The sequence below is a fragment of the Cornus florida genome, unplaced genomic scaffold (genome assembly GCF_030987335.1).
Source record: "Cornus florida cultivar Cherokee Brave unplaced genomic scaffold, ASM3098733v1 CherokeeBrave_3.0.0_Hap2_Chr11, whole genome shotgun sequence".
In the NCBI taxonomy this organism is placed as follows: domain Eukaryota; kingdom Viridiplantae; phylum Streptophyta; class Magnoliopsida; order Cornales; family Cornaceae; genus Cornus; species Cornus florida.
This window is the reverse complement of record NW_026775581.1, coordinates 11,342,865-11,362,861: the sequence shown is the minus strand read 5'-3', so window position 1 is coordinate 11,362,861 and position 19,997 is coordinate 11,342,865. Positions and strand designations below refer to the sequence as shown.

The window sequence follows — 19,997 nt, the reverse complement described above, 5'->3', positions numbered from 1 at the left end:
TAGTCGGTGGATGCATGAGGGCTGGGAATTGAATATTGTTTTGAGATTTCATTGTATGTATACTTTTTGTAGTCTTCTTGATAGAGTTTTTCCCAAAGTCATATGTTTCAATGTACACTAGAATGAGCCTTGTTGCTTAGTGTTTGTGGGTATCATTTTTGATAAACCCTCACGAGACTTCACTCATCCTCTAGGGATACTTAGGGGTTTAAAAAGCTTGTTGCATATGCTAAATGCAATCATCACTTCCACGAATGAGGAGAAGTTTGTGTTTCAATTTTGTTTTGCTAAGGGATAAGCAAAATGTAAGTTTGGGGGTCTGATAAGCGTCAAATATTTCATATTTAAGCACCCTTAATTGCATTAGTTAAGCCTATTATTTGATCTGTTTATATAGATTAACTACATTTTTATGTTTTTGTGTTTTTGCAGGTCTTATTGCTGAAAAGAAATAAGAATATAGTTTAAAAGGGTTTCGAAGCACAGGTCATATCAGGCCTACATTTCAAGTGATCATCAAAGAGAAATGACATGAAGAGGCGATGGATGTAACTAGCGCTAAAAGAGAGAAGTCTGTGTCAGAGTAGCATGCCTGGCGTCCAGACACAAGAACTGGGATCCAGATACCATCTTCCAGAAACTCACATTCGGACACCCATTTTGGCATCCGGACGCCAAACCATCTGGGCCTCACGTCCATACGCCAGTCTTCGCGTCCGGACGCGAGACCACGGGCCCCCTTTTCTTTAAGTCTAATTTTTTCTATCCTGAGATGTAATTTCGAATTTTAAATGAGGGATTTTGTATTTTGAACTCACGGGAGTATAAAGAGGGGAAAAGGGCTGAAAGAGTCTATCTCATTTAAGTTTTTTGGGAAAAATACAGAAAGAGAGAAGGATTCTTTAGGGTTCTTGGAGGAGGCTTGCAAAGATTGTGAGAGAGGGAATTATATTCTCTTCTTCAATCCTGGAAGGTGTAGCCATATTCATGAGAGGCTAAATCCCTTGTCTAGGGAGTTGATGTAACCTAGACCAAGTAAACATGGTTTGATTTGTATTTCAATTTGGGGATTTTTACTGTATATATTAGTTTTATAAATTAGAAGTATTTACATTGACTTGATATTCTTTACATTAAATTGATGCATGTGTTTATTATATGAATATATATTTGTGTTGATTTGTTATCTTGTCTTAGAAATCATATTGATACAAGTATTACACTTGATTTCCTATAGTAACAATGGGAAAGAATTTATGGAATGGTTATACTGGCATGAAATTAAGCATTCGTATAGGTTATACCTAAGAAAGATGGACCATACTACACCCTTAGATTAATGTAATTAGGTAGATGGTCCATACCAACTGAAGATTGTAATACCCCTAATTTTAAAAGGACAGTTCTGAAATTTAATTATTGTATTTAATTGCGTTTTATTTTATTATGTGTCATTTTATTGGATTATTTGTTTGATAATTGATTATCTGCTTGTTTGTCCTTTTATTTGAATTAATTGTTTTCTTTTATTAATATTATTGTTTTTGTTATTGGATTATTTTGAATTGGGTTAAGTTAAATGTTAATTTATTTTAGATTAGGATTATATTTCTGTGGAAATTATTTAAACGTTAAATTATATAATCAAGTTGATTTACGTATATGTTAGTTAGGGTTGGAGTTACTGTAGCCGACCTAGGTTGCATTAAGTCGCCGTGTATTGTAACTTGGACAATTGCATGGGCCGACTAAGGGTTTGCATTAGGGCTCTTGCTATATACGGATTAGGGTTGGAGAATTAAGCCTATAAATATATTTCTTCATGTGGGTTTAGGGTTTAGCAAACAAACATCACACAACTTGCATTCACGTATCAGGTTTTCAGAGAATGAAAAACAGAGAGTTGTAGAGAGTTTCAGAGAGAACCTTTGGGGATTGAAGGAAGAATTCCAGGAGAAGATTGGGGATTGAATTAGGAGCAGCAAAGGGAGTTGAGACAACCATCGTTGCCGGAGTTGACAGAGGTCTGCAGTTCTACAGTCTGAAACTGAAGGCAAGTTCTGTTTCCACTCTATCTCTTTAATCTGTGTTCTGTACAAGCTTAGAAAGACTCTAAGGATTAAACCAAGATTAAAAATAGATTAATGATTAAATTTATCTTGTATGCATGTTCAAACGGAAATAAATCTCGTAAATCAAACTGTGCAAATTTTTAAAGAACTGTGAACTGATGCATGTTGTGTCTTGGGTTCAAGCTTGGTTAATTGGGATTATTGATGCATGTTGGGGGTTTCTCATATAATCTAGGATAGTGTATAAACACTGGAACAAGGTTTTAAAATACTAAATAGGTTTTGAACTTAGCCGGAGGCGAGGAAGACAACCAGAGAAGGAATTACGGCTCTCAAAGGAGGAGAGCCGGCTCACCAAAGGAGGGAGCCGGCTCTAGGGGGTGTGAGAGCCGGCTCCACAAGGGATTGGAGCTGGCTCCACAAGGGTAGAGCCGGCTCCAATAAGGGAGGAGCCGGCTCCACCAAGAAGGGAGGCAGCTCCAATATTCTGGAGGCGGCTCCAGCTTCTTTTCTTGCTTCTGCGTGATTTTGGGTTGTTTCTGGACCTATGGAAGATGACTGGGTTGTTTCAGTGGGTAAAATTAGGTAGTATAATAGTTCCAGGGATGTAAAAATGGTTGGAAGTATTGTTAATGGTATTGTGTTGAACCTTGAAGCAACCTAAGGTTAAACGAAGAAACTGCATATGTGAAGTTGTCTTTGAAATCTTTGTAAACTGTTTACTGCTTTGAGCAAAGTTTTGGGTTCTTTTGCATGTTTAAATTTATCAAGCATGTTCAAATATGTTATAAGCATATGTTTATCTATCTAGAAGATTAAGTATTCTTAAATGGAATTAATGGATGTTTTAAATTTATCAACTATTGCATCAGATATGGTTGTGCAGGAGGAGTGGTAGGTTTCAGTCTTACTTAATAAAATGGTACTGGAAAGGGATTTCTAAACCTTATGTAGGATGATTAATGTGTTGTACACATGTTAAACTGTTTATATGCAAATCTTGAAGTATGGTGGATTGGTATTTATTACTATTCCGTCAACTATATTAACTGGAGGACCTACATGTACAGTCTTTTCATATATATATAAAGCACTGTAATGTGATATTTAAATGGTATATTGGATGCATGAATTGGTTGTAAATATGTTAAACTATATTTATGTTTCTTTTGGAAATTAGTTGATACATGTTTATGCTGTGTTATTAACTATGGAACTGGAGGATTGTATGCACCGGTATGGGACGGTGGCATACTAGGTATGGATTAGTACAAACACTAAGTCCTACCTAATTTGGAATGAGTTAGATTAACTATAAAGAGGTTAAGTCCTACTTATATGGATGTATATGAACCGGTATGGGACGGTGTCATATTAGGGATGGCTTAGTTCAAAACACTAAGACCTACCTATATTGGGAAGGGATTAGTTCAAAACACTAAGTCTGACCCAATTTGGATTAAGGTATGGATTAACCATAAATGTTAAGTCCATCACCTACTTGTGTCATGTCAATCAAATAAATTAAATGACCTACTATGGTTTCAGGATGAATTTGTGTTACATATATCAGACCACTATACAGATGGATGATATTTTGTACTAGGAGTACGGACTTTATATATTTATTTTATGTGCCATGGTATGAGCTTGAGTCTCAGGACCATGGTTAGGGCGCATATATCGCTTGGGATGGATAACTGGACATAGGTATTGTTCGCTGGTAGGTCTAGGTACTCATGCGCACCTTAGGGTGCGAATTTGCATGTTGCCTTCTATTCAGGCTGAGACAAACCTATTGGACTAGCGAGCGTCCTATTAGTGTGCACTATATACATATATGGACTACTCTAGATATGGTTGAGTCTTCCTAGGATGTATCTGCGTATCGGATTACTGTTTGGATTGTAATAGATCAGGACTTGTATGTGGGCCTGACCCACTCCTTTATTTTTTAGGTGTTCGTCAGTTCCAGGGTTAGAGCTTGGACGTGCAGAGCAGATACAGAATTTATTTCTATGCAGGAATTTTCTCTATGTTAGCTATAGAATTTATTTCTATGATTTAAACTCCTATTTGAGAATTTTATAAGGGGTCCAATAGATGGATTCCTGAGTTGTAAACTTACAGAGGTTTTGAAGCTTGGATTTGTATAATTATATTTGTAAGATATTTATTTCTAGTTCCTTTCAGCTTTTAAATTTTTATTTCTTAAATCAATTTTGTATTCCGTGTTCGATTTAAAATACTTTAAATTGTTTGATATCCCTCGGACTCGGGTCGGACTTGATCAACCCGTGTCTCGGATCCGAGGGGTATCACAGTTGGTATTAGAGCACTCCAGGTTCAAGTGTCTCTAGTGTGTTTCGTATTAAGTCTTCCGCGTAGCGTTTTCTCTTGATTAGAGCTTAAGTTTAGGATTCGTTGAATTCCTTTACGGTTCATTTAGAAGGTACTGATGTCAAGGTTATTTTGTAATTTCAGAATGGTTGGCACTGGGAAGAGGATGGGGTCCGTGATGAAAGCAAAGACGGGCCCAAGGCCGAGGAAGGTTACTCCGGCGATTCCCCTGAGAAGGTCGATCAAGAAGGAAGAATTAAAAAATAAGGAATTGATTCCAAGGGGTATTGCTTCGGAGTACACATCAAGGAAGGTTTCTGGTGTGCGAGATTGGCCACCATACTGTGGACCTAACACAACTTCGGTGGTGCTCAAAGCTGAGCCAAACGGAGAGGAAGACCCCGAAGAAGATCCAGATGGAGAAGACACCGGAGCATCCATGAAGGAGAGCACCGGAGTTCAAGGATAAATGCTCTTTTAAGAGTACTATAATTTTATCTACTAGTAGGAGTATAAGTATTATTTAAAGAATAGTACTATTTACACTAGTTTTGGTTTTAAAGAATTTCAGAAAATTATTCTTTTGGAGGTTTATGGATTTGAAGGAGTTTTAATAACGTAAACTAGTGGTTTTGGCTATCTTCATTGTGTTTTACGATAGTATTTTTGGATATAAATATACATATGGGTTTGTTAAACTATATTGGTATGTGTATAGTATGATAATGGAGGATTATCACAGTGGAGTGATTGGTTTTGGACAAACAAACAAATATTTGTTTACGTGTATGATGTGTTAAGACAGGACGATTACCAAGGAGTTTATAAATGAACAGGTGTAAGTCGATAGGGTAATTTTGTTTCCGAATGTTGAATCCCCAGGATAGTACGATGGTCTAAAAGGGAATAGCGGCAGTTTTGGTGGGCAGGTATAGAGAGAGACATTGCTCTTTTCGTTTTTCAGTATAGTACTTGTCAGATGGTCAAGATTGATCATCAAATGTTGCCAGGAACTCTACAGCCACTGCCGATACCGGAGTAGAATTTGGCGAGAGCAGATTCTTGGGTCTTGAGTTCATCAAGGATACTTCTGAGAGGATAGTTTTTCTTAGGGATCGCTTGCGTCCACCCAGGGTAGGCAGACGAGTTGTGCAGATCATTGCACACATGCTTTGGAAATTTTAGGTTGGGGATCAGGTTTTACTTAGAGTGTAGCCTATGAAAGGTGTCATGCGCTTTGGGAAGAAAGGGAAGTTGTCACCGAAATTTATCGGTTCATAAATTACGGATCACGTTGGAGCTGTCGCTTATAAGTTGGCACTTCCAGATAATTTGGATCACGTCCACAATGTGTCCCATGTTTTCATGTTGTGGAATTATCAGCGAGATGAGAGGCGGTATCAACATATCAATGTTGGGAAGTTTGAGTTGTAGCCGGATGCAACTTATGTGGAGCCACCGTGTCGTATTGTCGACTGTCGGGATCAGATCCTTCGTAATAAGGTTATTCCTTTAGTTCATGTGCAGTGGAGTCATCACAATGAGGCTGAATCCACTTGGGAACGGGAGGATGTCATTCGCTCGCAGTTTCCTGGATTACTGGAAGAAGGTCAGAGCGAATTCTGAGGACGGAATTCCTTTTGTTAGGGGGGAAGAATGTAATACCCCTAATTTTAAAAGGACAGTTCTGGAATTTAATTATTGTATTTAATTACATTTTATTTTATTATGTGTCATTTTATTGGATTATTTGTTTGATAATTGATTATCTGCTTGTTTGTCCTTTTATTTGAATTAATTGTTTTCTTTTATTAATATTATTGTTTTTGTTATTGGATTATTTTGAATTGGGTTAAGTTAAATGTTAATTTATTTTAGATTAGGATTATATTTCTGTGGAAGTTATTTAAACGTTAAATTATATAATCAAGTTGACTGACGTATATGTCAGTTAGGGTTGGAGTTACTGTAGCCGACCTAGGTTGTATTAAGTCGTCGTGTATTGTAACTTGGACAATTGCATGGGCCGACTAAGGGTTTGCATTAGGGCTCTAGCTATATACGGATTAGGGTTGGAGAATTAAGCCTATAAATATATTTCTTCATGTGGGTTTAGGGTTTAGCAAACAAACATCACACAACCTGCATTCACGTATCAGGTTTTCAGAGAGGGAAAAACAGAGAGTTGTAGAGAGTTTCAGAGAGAACCTTTGGGGATTGAAGGAAGAATTCAAGGAGAAGGTTGGGGATTGAATTAGGAGCAGCAGAGGGAGTTGAGACAACCATCGTTGCCGGAGTTGACAGAGGTCTGCAGTTCCACAGTCTGAAACTGAAGGCAAGTTCTGTTTCCACTCTATCTCTTTAATCTGTGTTTTGTACAGGCTTAGAAAGACTCTAAGGATTAAACCAAGATTAAAAATAGATTAATGATTAAATTTATCTTGTATGCATGTTCAAACGGAAATAAATCTCGTGAATCAAACTGTGCAAATTTTTAAAGAACTGTGAACTGATGCATGCTGTGTCTTGGGTTCAAGCTTGGTTAATTGGGATTATTGATGCATGTTGGGGGGTTTCTCATATAATCTAGGATAGTGTATAAACACTGGAACAAGGTTTTAAAATACTAAATAGGTTTTGAACTTAGCCGGAGGCGAGGAAGACAACCAGAGAAGGAATTACGGCTCACAAAGGAGGAGAGCCGGCTCACTAAAGGAGGGAGCCGGCTCTAGGGGGTGTGAGAGCCGGCTCCACAAGGGATTGGAGCCGGCTCCACAAGGGTAGAGCCGGCTCCAATAAGGGAGGAGCCGGCTCCACCAAGAAGGAAGGCAGCTCCAATATTCTGGAGGCGGCTCCAGCTTCTTTACTTGCTTCTGCGTGATTTTGGGTTGTTTCTGGACCTATGGAAGATGACTGGGTTGTTTCAGTGGGTAAAATTGGGTTGTATAATAGTTCCAGGGATGTAAAAATGGTTAGAAGTATTGTTAATGGTATTGTGTTGAACCTTGAAGCAACCTAAGGTTAAACGAAGAAACTGCATATGTGAAGTTGTCTTTGAAATCTTTATAAACTGTTTACTGCTTTGAGCAAAGTTTTGGGTTCTTTTGCATGTTTAAATTTATCAAGCATGTTCAAATATGTTATAAGCATATGTTTATCTATCTAGAAGATTAAGTATGCTTAAATGGAATTAATGGATGTTTTAAATTTATCAACTATTGCATCAGATATGGTTGTGCAGGAGGAGTGGTAGGTTTCAGTCTTACTTAATAAAATGGTACTGGAAAGGGATTTCTAAACCTTATATAGGATGATTAATGTGTTGTACACATGTTAAACTGTTTATATGCAAATCTTGAAGTATGGTGGATTGGTATTTATTACTGTTCCGTCAACTATATTAACTGGAGGACCTACATGTACAGTCTTTTCATATATATATAAGGCACTGTAATGTGATATTTAAATGGTATATTGGATGCATGAATTGGTTATAAATATGTTAAACTATATTTATGTTTATTTTGGAAATTAGTTGATACATGTTTATGCTGTGTTATTAACTATGGAACTGGAGGATTGTATGCACCGGTATGGGACGGTGGCATACTAGGTATGGATTAGTACAAACACTAAGTCCTACCTAATTTGGAATGAGTTGGATTAACCATAAAGAGGTTAAGCCCTACTTATATGGATGTATATGAACTGGTATGGGACAGTGTCATATTAGGGATGGCTTAGTTCAAAACACTAAGACCTACCTATATTGGGAAGGGATTAGTTCGAAACACTAAGTCCGACCCAATTTGGATTAAGGTATGGATTAACCATAAATGTTAAGTCCATCACCTACTTGTGTCATGTCAATCAAATAAAGTAAATGACCTACTATGGTTTCAGGATGAATTTGTGCTACATATATCAGACCACTATACAGATGGATGATATTTTGTATTAGGAGTACGGACTTTATATATTTATTTTATGTGCCATGGTATGAGCTTGAGTCTCAGGACCATGGTTAGGGCGCATATATCGCTTGGGATGGATAACTGGACATAGGTATTGTTCGCTGGTAGGTCTAGGTACTCATGCCCACCTTAGGGTGCGTATTTGCATGTTGCCTTCTATTCAGGCTGAGACAAACCTATTGGATTAGCGATCATCCTATTAGTGTGCACTATATACATATATGGACTACTCTAGATATGGTTGAGTCTTCCTAGGATGTATCTGTGTATTGGATTACTGTTTGGATTGTAGTAGATCAGGACTTGCATGTGGGCCTGACCCACTCCTTTATTTTTCAGGTGTTCGTCAGTTCCAGGGTTAGAGCTTGGACGTGCAGAGCAGATACAGATATTCATTCCTCCGGCTATGTAGGAATCTTCTCTATGTTAGCTATAGAATTTATTTCTATGATTTAAACTCCTATTTGAGAATTTTATAAGGGGTCCAATAGATGGATTCCCGAGTTGTAAACTTACAGAGGTTTTGAAGCTTGGATTTGTATAATTATATTTGTAAGATATTTATTTCTAGTTCCTTTCAGCTTTTAAATTTTTATTTCTTAAATCAATTTTGTATTTCGTGTTCGATTTAAAATACTTTAAATTGTTTGATATCCCTCGGACTCGGGTTGGACTTGATCAACCCGTGTCTCGGATCCGAGGGGTATCACAAAGATAGTCAATAATATTTAATTAATTTCATGTGCTACAACATACTATTGAAGGACCTTGATAGGCAATGCCTAGGGAAGATGGTTCATACCACAATCTAGTTTAGGTGGGTGAACCATGCTAACCAAAGATGGGTTATGCTTAATCCTGAATGTGTGATCTTCTTGACGATGTTGTGGCAGTTTTATGCTCCTACACATCATTATATATATATATAAGTGTCAATCCCCAAGTTGAGTGCAAGTTCTACATGTTTATAAGGTTGAGGTGAAGTCAATTCCCTAACCTTTTCTTTATAAGTTTAATCTATCCTTTTTACATTATTTACTATATTCTGAAAGTTAAATTCGTAGGTTAAGTGACAAACCAATCGATTTATCATTTCTTTTATCAAATAGAGGAAGTAGTTTTATAATTATGTTTGCCATAAACTAGCAATCCTTGTGGTTCGACAACCCCCTACTCTAGCATTAATCTGCAATGATGAATGTGCTATTGTTATAAGTGGTATTTTTAAGTGGTGCACATTTGTGCATATCACCTTCGATAACATGTTTTGGCATTGTAACCTGTTTACATGGTCCTTGGTAACACGCTTGGTATTAGGATATGTCGTTATGCTTATATTCTTATGTCTTTAAAAAGCATCCTTGTTTGACATGTATGCTTATTTGCTTAAGTGCTTAGCTATTTAAAGGGCTTTCTTTGACTGCTTTTGCACGATAGTATGTTGCATGTCTTGTCTTGCTACAGTTTCATGCTTTCATTGTGTGAGTTGCATTCGGTCATAATAGCTTGTGTTATTGTTAACCTCTTTCTTTGCGTATGTTAAGCATCATGGTTGTCATGCGTGGAGAGTCTTCACGTCAGGGCATTGAGGAGCAGGTGGATGACACCTAGTTTACGAGGGGTTCGGGAAGGCCTAGAATTCTAGTTCATGGCATGGGTCCTAATACACCATGAGTGTCGACTAATGAGCAACAGATCACATAGGGAGTGGCTCTGGGAATGTCAGAGTCCATTTAACAGATGTTTCATCAGCATATTGCAGGGATGCAGATTCTGGCACCAACACTAGCACCGACACCAGTTGCTAATGAGGCATTGGACTACTTCATGAAGTTACAACAAGTTAAGATCGACCAATTTGTAGGGAGTATGGATCCACTTGCTTCAGAGGCATGGTTTGATCACATGGTACGCAAGCTCGATAGCATGGCAGTACCTACAGACCGATTGAGGATCTCCTTGACAGCCTCTATGTTCATAGGAGATGCCGATATCTGGTGGAAATCTATAACTAATATCCACGATATGGAGGTGATGACTTGGGAGGAATTCAGGACATTGTTCTTCGACCGTTTCTTTCCGAGGGCTATGAGCCAGGACATAAGGGTGCAGTTCACAGGTCTCTATCAGGGCATGACGAGTGTCATTAAGTACGAGACACGTTTTACTTCTCTTTCCCGCTATGCACCTGAGATGGTAGCTACCGATGAGCTCAGGGCAAAGAAGTTTCGGGATGGGTTACACCTTGATATTAGGCCACAGATTTCAGTATTGGATTTGAGGGCCTATGGAGAAGTGGTCCAGAGGGCTATGATGGTTGAGGCAGAGGACCGCGATTAGCACAGGATCAAGGGTTCGTATAAGCAGTCTCGTAGAGAGGCTCCATCAGTATCTATTGGGGGTTAGTGGAAGAAGGCTAAAACCAGGGACAGTTCACGTACTCAGGGACAATCACAGTAGGCTCAGTCTGTACCTGCAGTTCTAGTATCTTCGAGGTCAACCTACGGAGTGATTTGTCACTACTGTCAGCAACCGAGGCATATCAAGCCTCGCTGCCCACAGCTTCAACCACAAGCTAGTCAATCACAGGCTAGTAAGCCTACAGCCTCGATGAAGGGTTTCAGGGGACTTGCAATTATTACAAGCAGCCCGGTTATATGAGGTAGGATTGTCCTCATCCATGGAGCAGAGCATAGAGTGGTGCAGGTTCACAAGCCACATCGGCACAGTCGGCAGTTATACAGTCAGGTTTTAGGATGCCTCAAGCACCACAACCAGTGGCACCGTCAGTTAGTTCTTATCCCGGTAAAGGTTCTACGCCTACTGCTTCTAGACATCAGTTGGGTCACCAAGGCAGTTCTCAACAGTCAGGGGCTCAGGGATGAGTTTATACATTACCATAGGCCGATTCCTCCGCAGGGACTTCTACGATTCAAGGTGTCTTTCCAGTTTTCAGTTCTTAGGCTAGAGTTCTTATTGACATGGGTGCATCACATTCATTCATGTTTACATCATTTGCATATTCTTTGGGTCTAAAGGTCACGCAATAGGATGGTTTCCTTTGTATTGACACACCAGTTGGGGGTCTAGTGTTTTTGGACCATGTTTGTCGGGGTTGCGCTATCGAGATAGCTGGGCGGACCTTAGAATTCAATTTTGCCATTTTTGGCATGATGGGTTTTGACGTAATTCTCTGGATGGATTAGTTATCTTTCTTTCATGCCACGATCGACTGCTTCAGCGGGAGGGTAACTATTTGCACTCTCAAGGGAGATTATTTTCACTTTGTGGGAGATCGAAGCGATTCCAACTCGACGATGATTTTCAGTATTGGTGACTGGAGTCGCCACAGGTCTTACTTGGCTAGCCTGTTAGCTGACGAAGACAGTAGTTCGGGCCGTGTTTTTCCAGCAGTTGTTATGGAGTTTCTGGATGTCTTTCCAGAGGAGTTGATGGAGCTTCCTCCTCTTCAGGAACTCATCTTTGCCATTGACATCATTCTCAGTACTGTGCCGATCTCTATGGCACCGTTCCATATGGCACCTACAGTGCTTGATGATTGAAAGCTTAATTGGATTATTTAAAAGCTAAAGCCTTTATTCGTCCTAGTGCTTCACCCTGGGGAGCACTGGTTCTTTTTGCGAAGAAGAAGGATGGATCTTTAAGACTTTGCATCGATTATCGCAAGCTGAACCACGTTACAATCAAGAACAGGTATCATTTGCCTATGATTGATGGCTTTTTTGATCAGTTGAATGGAGCCACTTGTTTTTCAAAGGTTGATTTGAGATCGGGTTACTATTAGTTGAGGGTTAAGGATGGGGATATATTTAAGACCACTTTCCATAGGCGGTATGGCCATTATGAGTTCCTGGTGATGCCATTTGGTTTGACCAATACTCCAGCAGCTTTTATAGACTTGATGAACCGTATATTCAAGGACCATCTTGATCAGTTCGTTGTGGTTTTCATCGACAACATTCTCGTATACTCAGCTTCGTGGGGGAACATGAGTATCATTTGAGGACAGTAATACAGATCCTTAGGGATAATTAATTGTACGCCAAGTTCGAGAAATGCAAATTTTGGCTATCGAAAGTGAGATTCCTTGGACATATTGTGCCAGGGGGTGGTGTTGCAGTGGATTCGTCAAAGATTGAGTCCATGATGGATTGGGAGCGCTCGAAGACAGTGTTTGAGATTTGGAGTTTTCTTGGCCTAGCTGGCTAGTACTGGAGATTTGTTCGGGACTTCTCTCGTTTAGCGAGACCTATGACTCGACTTACCCGCAAGGGGGTCAAGTTCAAATGGAACGAGGCTTGTGAGTTTGCCTTTCAGGAGTTGAAGGTCAGGTTGACATTGACTCCAGTTTTGATCATTCCTGAACGTAGTTTGGGTTATATGATCTTTTTTGATACTTCACGGGATAGTTTAGGTTGCGTCTTGATACAGACAGAACGGGTGGTTGTTTATGGGTCTCGACAGTTGAAGACTCATGAGTTGAACTACCCGACACATGATTTGGAGTTGGCAGCGGTTATCTTTGCCCTAAAAGGTGGAGACACTATTTGTACGGGGAAAAGTTTGAGGTTTTCTTTGATCATAAGAGTCTCAAGTATCTCTTCTCTCAGAAGGATTTGAACTTGAGACAACGCAGATAGGTTGAGTTCATAAAGGACTACGATTTTGAATTACAGTACCATTCGGGTAAGGCCAATGTAGTGGCTGATGCATTGAGTAGGAAGTCACAGGGGACTTTTGCTAGCATTTCCGTTCACAGATGGAAGATGCTAGAAAAGCTTACAGACCTTAGTTTACAGTCATATGAGGACGTTTCACCGGCTATTTTGTTTAGCCTTGTGGCTCAACCGGCCCTTGTTAGCAGAGTTATTGAGGCACAGTTTGGAGGATAGGGAGATGAAGACCATTTATGTTCAGATTTCAGAAGATGAGGATGTAGAGGGTTGGACCTTACATTCAGACGGTGGTCTCAGGTACAAGGGGATGATTTTTGTTCCTTTATCTTGTCGTGAAGACGTTTTTTGGGATTTTCACCACTCTCGGCTCGCAGTTCATCCTGGTGGTACGAAGATGTATCACAATTTGCGGTGACAGTTTTGGTGGCAGGGCATGAAATGGGATGTCTCATAGTTTGTAGCTCGATGCCTTATTTGTCAACAAGTGAAGGCAGAACATCAACGACCGGCAGGATTGTTGCAACCATTACCAGTAGCTGAGTGGAAATGAGAGTATATCACTATAGATTTCGTAACGGGACTTCTGAGGTCTCAGGCAAGCAATGATGCCGTATGGGTCATAGTTGACAGGTTGACTAAGATGGCTCACTTCTTGCCCATGGCAGTGACAGATAGTGTAGAGAGACTGAGTGGACTGTATGTGAGGCAGATCGTCAGGCTTTATGGGGTTCTAGTATCTATTGTTTCGGATAGGGATCCCAGGTTCACATCTCACTTTTGGCAGAGTTTTCAGGAGTCTCTTGATACGGGACTTCATTTTAGCATGGCATTCCATCCTTAGATTAATGGTCAGTCGGAGCACACCATTCAAATATTGGAAGATATGTTAAGGGCTTGTATCTTAGATTTCAGTTGGGAGGACTACTTACCTTTAGCTGAGTTTTCCTATAATAACAGTTACCAGACTAGTATTGGAATGGCACCTTTTGAGGCGTTATGTGGCAAGCCTTGTAGATCTCTAGTTTGTTGGGCTGAGGTAGGTGATACCTTTGCTTTGGGTCCCGACAATGTCATTGAGACTATAGAGAAAATCAAGTTGATTCGACAGCGGTTGGCTACCACATAGAGCAGACAGAAGAGTTACGCTAACAAGAGAAGACAATCCTTGTCTTTTGAGATAGGGGACCATGTCTTTCTCAAGATTTCTCCACGAAAGGGACTTCTGAGATTTTGACAGACGGGCAAGTTGTCTCTTAGGTTTATCGGACCATTTGAGATTTTGGAGCGCATCGGTGAAGTTGCTTATCATTTAGCATTGCCGCCAGACCTGGATAGGGTTCACAACGTCTTTCATATTTCTATGCTGAGGAAGTACAAACCGGACCCATCGCATGTTTTGCGGCGGACCGATGTGGTTGTTGATGGGGATGTGACCTACGAGGAAGATCCAGTCTATATTCTTGATTCACGGGAACAGGTCTTGCAGACTAAGACCATTCCATTGGTCAAGGTTTTGTGGAGACACCACGGCGTTGAGGAGGCTACTTGGGAACCCGAGCAGGAGGTTTGCTCCTAGTTCCCCATTTGTTCTCTCCTTCAGGTACGACATGATATCGAGGTCGAAATCCCTTTCAAAAAGGGTAGATTGTAATGACCCGGTCATTTTCCTCCTTTTCTTTTTTTTTTGGTAATTTCTTTTTTTGTCTTTTTCCCTATTTTGTCCTTTTCTCATTTATTATTTTTTCCTTGCATATCCTCACTTTTTGTGCTCGGATTTGATTCCGGCGTTGCATACATCCACGATATTTGATTTCCGTGATATCTACATTTTTTACTTTTGTAGAAAAGTATGCTAGATGTTTACTTTTTGTGTAAAGGGTATGGATGCGTAGTTTATTGGAAATATTCTTGACTTTTGGGGTTTTGTGTAATTATGAAAAGTAATTATTTTTTGTCTTAGGGACCATTTTGTAATTTAATTTGAAAGATATTTTGAAAAATGACCTTTTTGCAATTTCCCAAAAATGTGACAAATGTCACACTCTTATGGTGCCGCTTATTGTCATTGTGGTGGAACTACTTGGAAGCTTTATCTCTTGACACATGGAGGGTGAGGATTCACCCATTTGTTGGCCTAAGATTGGAGCACTTGTTGGCTTGGATAGTTGACAAGTGTAGGATTAAGATTAAGCCTAGGAAGGAGACTTAGATTAATGACAAGTGTAGGCTTCACAATTGGTCTTGCATTGTGTGTGTGTGAGGTAGTGTAAGAGCACATAGTGAGTGGCGGGTTCCATCACATTTAGCTTAGGGTTTACACCCTATTTTCATTTCATCTCTTTCCTCTCAAATCCTAACTTAGCCACCATTGGAGCAAAGCTTGATTCAAGGCTTTTGACTTCATTTTTGACCTCATTCCACTCACCTTAGACCTTTAAGCTTGGAATACTTTAGTTCCCTCTTACTCTCTTTTGTAAAACCTTTATTTGGTTTTCCATTTTTAAGCTTGGTTGCCTTGGATTATAGAGATTCAATTCTCTATTGAGGTAGGGGTGTTCTAGTTTATAATATAAGTGAATCAATTGCCTTTATATTGATGTATAAGTTGTATGCATGTCTTATATCAATTTGAGAAATTAATGATTAATTGTAGCTTGCATATAACTCATTTTAGACTTGGTATATAGCATGGCCATGACTTAAACCTTGTTGTATATCAATTTGGCATGATTTAAATGAGCTTTTAAATCTAAAGATATAAGTAATTTAAATTGATTTAAATTCTATTTAATTGTACCATGCTTGTATTCAATTTTAGACTTGATATATGGCATGGTCATGACTTACTCCTTGTTATATGTTAAATTGGAATCATTTGAACAACTCTTGAAATCTAGAGAAATTAATTAGTTAGTCTACTTAATTTCTATTTTATTGATCTAATGATTTAGTCATGAAATTCATAGAGCTTTTATTGTGTTTTTATCACATATCATGACTTGTTACTCAACTTGATGATTTTGGAAACTTGGGATATCATCAAGAACTTGAATTGGCTAGGACTTGGTTCTAGTATAGGAGATAGAGAGCACCCTACACTATAGTGCGTACTAGGCGAAGGTACCCATGGGTTAATAACCCTAAAGTGATCCTAAGAGTACAGTTTTAATCCGGGTAACATCTAAGTATCTACTTTGGTTTGATTTCGCACTTTAAATTTCCAAGTTGATAACTTTGTGAGATTTCATCTTATTGCATTGTGTTGGAAGTTCCAATGTCGGTTAAACATTATGAATTGTTTATATCAAATTGCAAGTTGTATAAAATTTAGGTTTTATGCATGCTCATTCCCTACAAGTAAACTTGTTTACTCACCCCAAAGTTACCTGGTTATTTTTCAGGGAAAGAAGCTTTGTTGTGGGATGTACAAAACTTTTAGGCATGCTTGATTACTTGGAGGTTTTTTTTTTTTGTGATATTGAGTATGCACTTGTTAGCATATCATGCTCCTTTTTGGGTTATAATATCAAGACATGTATTTATTGTTCAAACTATGTATTGTGCGCTTAAGTGCACCTTTTTATACTCTTTAGATGTGTGTAATGAGGCCAAGAGCCAAACATGTTTAATTTAGCACTTGTACTCATTTGGTACTATATTTTGCTTTAAAAATGTATTTTAACCAACTTTGGAGGTTTGGCGTATGAGATTCTTGTAATTGATATATATAAGGCCGTGAGCCATTGTATTACATTCAAATATTCATATTATACTTGTTGACATGTTCACATGCTCAATCTTCTTTAAAAAAATTTAGTTTTTGACCTATGCATGGGGGTAAAATGAATCCTATAAGTCCTATTGCAAATCTCACATGTTTAGTAGAGTTTTCAGTAGGATTCGAGGTGTTTCGGTCGACCGAAACACCATTTCGGTCGATCGGCGCCTTTTTGAAATCAATTGAACAGTAAAAACCCACTTCCAGTAGCTTAAAACACTGTTTGGGGTTCATTTCGGTCGACCAATGCATTATTTCGGTCTACCGAAATGACTTATCTTCAAAGTTCAGTTTTTTGGTGAGTTTCTGCCCATTTCGGTCAACCTAAATGACTCATGCACACCAGCCTTTCAGATTATGTATCAGCATAGTTGTTCCAACTTCAAATGGTCTATCTCCTTCATTTCTAATCCAAATGGGGTGATTCTTGAGCCTAAACTCAAGAATTTTAAGTCAGCTTTCCAATGGTACCAATGCCATTCTCAGATTCAAATCACAATGGGAGGTATTCATGTTTTAGTGAGATAGTGTCAATTTTTGCTTCAACCGGGAATGGGTGTTTTGTGGGATTCTTGACCAAAGTTTTTAGAACCTCTTGAAATGTTGTAAAATGATTAGATTAGATTGTATTTACCTAATTTGACTTGTTTAGAGTTAAGTATCTTTTTTTTTTTTTTATTTGTAAATTGACCATTTTACCCTTGATAAACGGATCTTACCCGTTTTGACTCTCATTTTCTCTTTCGTTCTCCTTATATTTCGTGACTTTATAGAAGGTCACTTTGGAGTCTTAGGAATGATTTATATCTCTAGATACCTTTGTTTTATCTTTTGCTTCTGTATTTCGGATCCATTATCGTATCAACTTATGGTCATCACTGACACACCGGGTTGTAGAGACTTGGGCCGTCACAAGTAGTGGCACCGCGGTGGTTGTAAGGGTGGAATGGTGATGGCAGTTACAACGATGGGATAGTGGCGCGGTGGAGGCCTGGTGGTTATTTGCTAATTGTGCATTTGGGGATAGTGGTGGTGGCGACGTCAGTGTGGTATTGTGGTATGGTGTGGTGTGGTTGTGGCGCTGCGGCGGTGTAAGGTTTTGTTGTCAATTTAGGTCAATTTAGCAACTTTTTCTATAATTTCAGACATGTTGGGCCAATTTGCAAGAATTTGAGAAATAAACAGACATTGGTGTTATTAAAAACATGAAAAAAGTGAAGTAATCTTAAGGGCAAAATTGTAATTTTAACAATAGACAATTTTTTTTTAGATTTTTTTATTAAATAAATAATTTAACTCTAAGACAAAATTGTCAATTCATATTAATTCACTAACTAGTTAATTTGAGTTTTTTACTAACTAGTTAATTTGAGTTTTTTTGGTATATTGAACATCTTCTATCTATATATCTATAGAGTATACAAGTAATGTGAGGGATCGTTTGTGTAATTTGCCCAACATTAAAAGGTTAACAAGGACTATTCACCATTAAAAAAGCAAGCATGTTTGTAATTTAAACAGGGACAACAATGCTTAGCCACTCCATTGCTCTTAACAAATAAAAAAACACCAAATTAAATTTGAATAAAAGATCTGACCGAAGAAAAAAAAAAAATTTGAAAAATTGATGTTATCCACCAAGTAGCACACTTGACTGATGCTCGGAGAACTACAAATGAAAACAGAGCACAACTAGATCGACAGATCTTAGCAGCTAGATCCGATCCAGATCGATGCCAACACAACCATCAGAACCCTAGCAACCAACGGCGCCCCACCGCTTAAAACCACGGCCGGATCAGCGGAACTCGATGAGTTGTTCTCCGCCGCAACGGAGGCGGAAGGCGGCGGCGGAAGAGGATGAACGAGAACGGAAACCTTCATCCCGCTATAGCACCCGCCCGTGCCGCAGATGAAGTAGTAGCGCTGCGCCTTGTCGAGGAGAATAAAGTCTTTTCCACTGCTCCAATTACCCACAGCACCTTCGATTGTGCAGTTGTCGTAGCCTGTTTGGTTCACCTCGAACACATTATACTGAAACTTCTGGTACCTAAATGCTGCAACAACAAAAGAGGGAGAGTGTGTGATAGATCTAGAGAGAGAGGGAGGTGAATGTCGATATATATATATATATATATATATAGTACTTACAGATGAGGTCGCCGACATAGAAGGTGTGATTGTTGGCCCAGAGTGTGTAGTTGATACCGGGGTTCCAACCGCGGTTGGCTCCAACGATGTGGTCGGTAGCGCAGACGGTGGAGACGGCGGCGACAAGGAGGACCAAGGAGATAAGGCTGTGAGTTGAGGCTGAGATGGACATGATTGATTTTGGGTTGGTTTGGTAGATACTTTTTCTTTTTTGTTGACTACAGTTGACCACTTAGTGGTATGGACTAGGAGTGGTATCTCTACCATACGGCAGTTATATAACGGATCCAAGAAAATTTGAAACTAGTTGTGCAAACAAGGCACTAAATCCCCTTTTTAGGAATCAGAATACTCGCCACTATACTCGCAATATAAGGCCCGTTTGACATGCGTTTTACTTTAGGTGTTTTGTTTTTGGCTTAAATAGAAATAGCGTTTTTACTATTACAGTATTTTGGCAAAAATCGGAAGCATATTTGAGAACGATGTTTTGCTGTAGAAATGTCGGAAACAAAAATATGTAAAACACGTTTGGTAAGTCATGCGTTTCAAGAATTTTAAAAACAAAACATGTTTGGTAACTCCAACTGTTGTAAACAAAATAAAACAGAAATAAAAAATATGTTTGGTTATCATTATTTTTAATTTATTTTTATAAATTTTAAATTTATTTATAAATTTATTTCTATATAAATAGTCTATATATTTTTAATAAATTTATTGAAATTTGAACACACAAACACACATATATATATATATAACCAAAGTGTAATTACAGGAAGCAACTGCTTTAGCGAAAATGTAGAATGTTAGTTCTAATAATTGAACCAATAATTTCAACCATTTTGCATGTTATCTTGATCTGAAACTACACTTCAAATTATTTGAAATTTCTTGGTATAGTTTGTTCCTTTGGTGATGATTGTCCATAGGTTTGTATTTCATTCATTTTGCTCATTTTTCGCATTAGCGAAAGAAGAAAAAA

At 38.7% G+C, this 19,997-nt stretch overlaps 1 protein-coding gene across 1 annotated transcript; it reads right to left on the bottom strand.

Moving 5' to 3' along the window:
* Positions 1-18,349: 18,349 nt before the first annotated feature.
* Positions 18,350-19,291, bottom strand: LOC132285741 (early nodulin-like protein 19). The gene is made up of 2 exons (XM_059787937.1): positions 19,013-19,291; positions 18,350-18,918 (listed from the first exon to the last, which is right to left on the bottom strand). Exons 1-2 carry the CDS (start codon positions 19,182-19,184, stop codon positions 18,569-18,571), a joined length of 522 nt encoding a protein of 173 aa, XP_059643920.1. The 5' UTR covers positions 19,185-19,291; the 3' UTR covers positions 18,350-18,568.
* Between the last annotated feature and the right edge of the window lie 706 nt (positions 19,292-19,997).

Coding starts and splice junctions, on each gene's coding strand:
- LOC132285741 (XM_059787937.1), bottom strand. CDS start 19,184: ATGTCCATCTCAGCCTCAACTCACAGCCTTATCTCCTTGGTCCTCCTT. Junction 18,919..19,012: donor CTATGTCGGCGACCTCATCT/GTAAGTACTATA, acceptor TTGTTGTTGCAG/CATTTAGGTACCAGAAGTTT.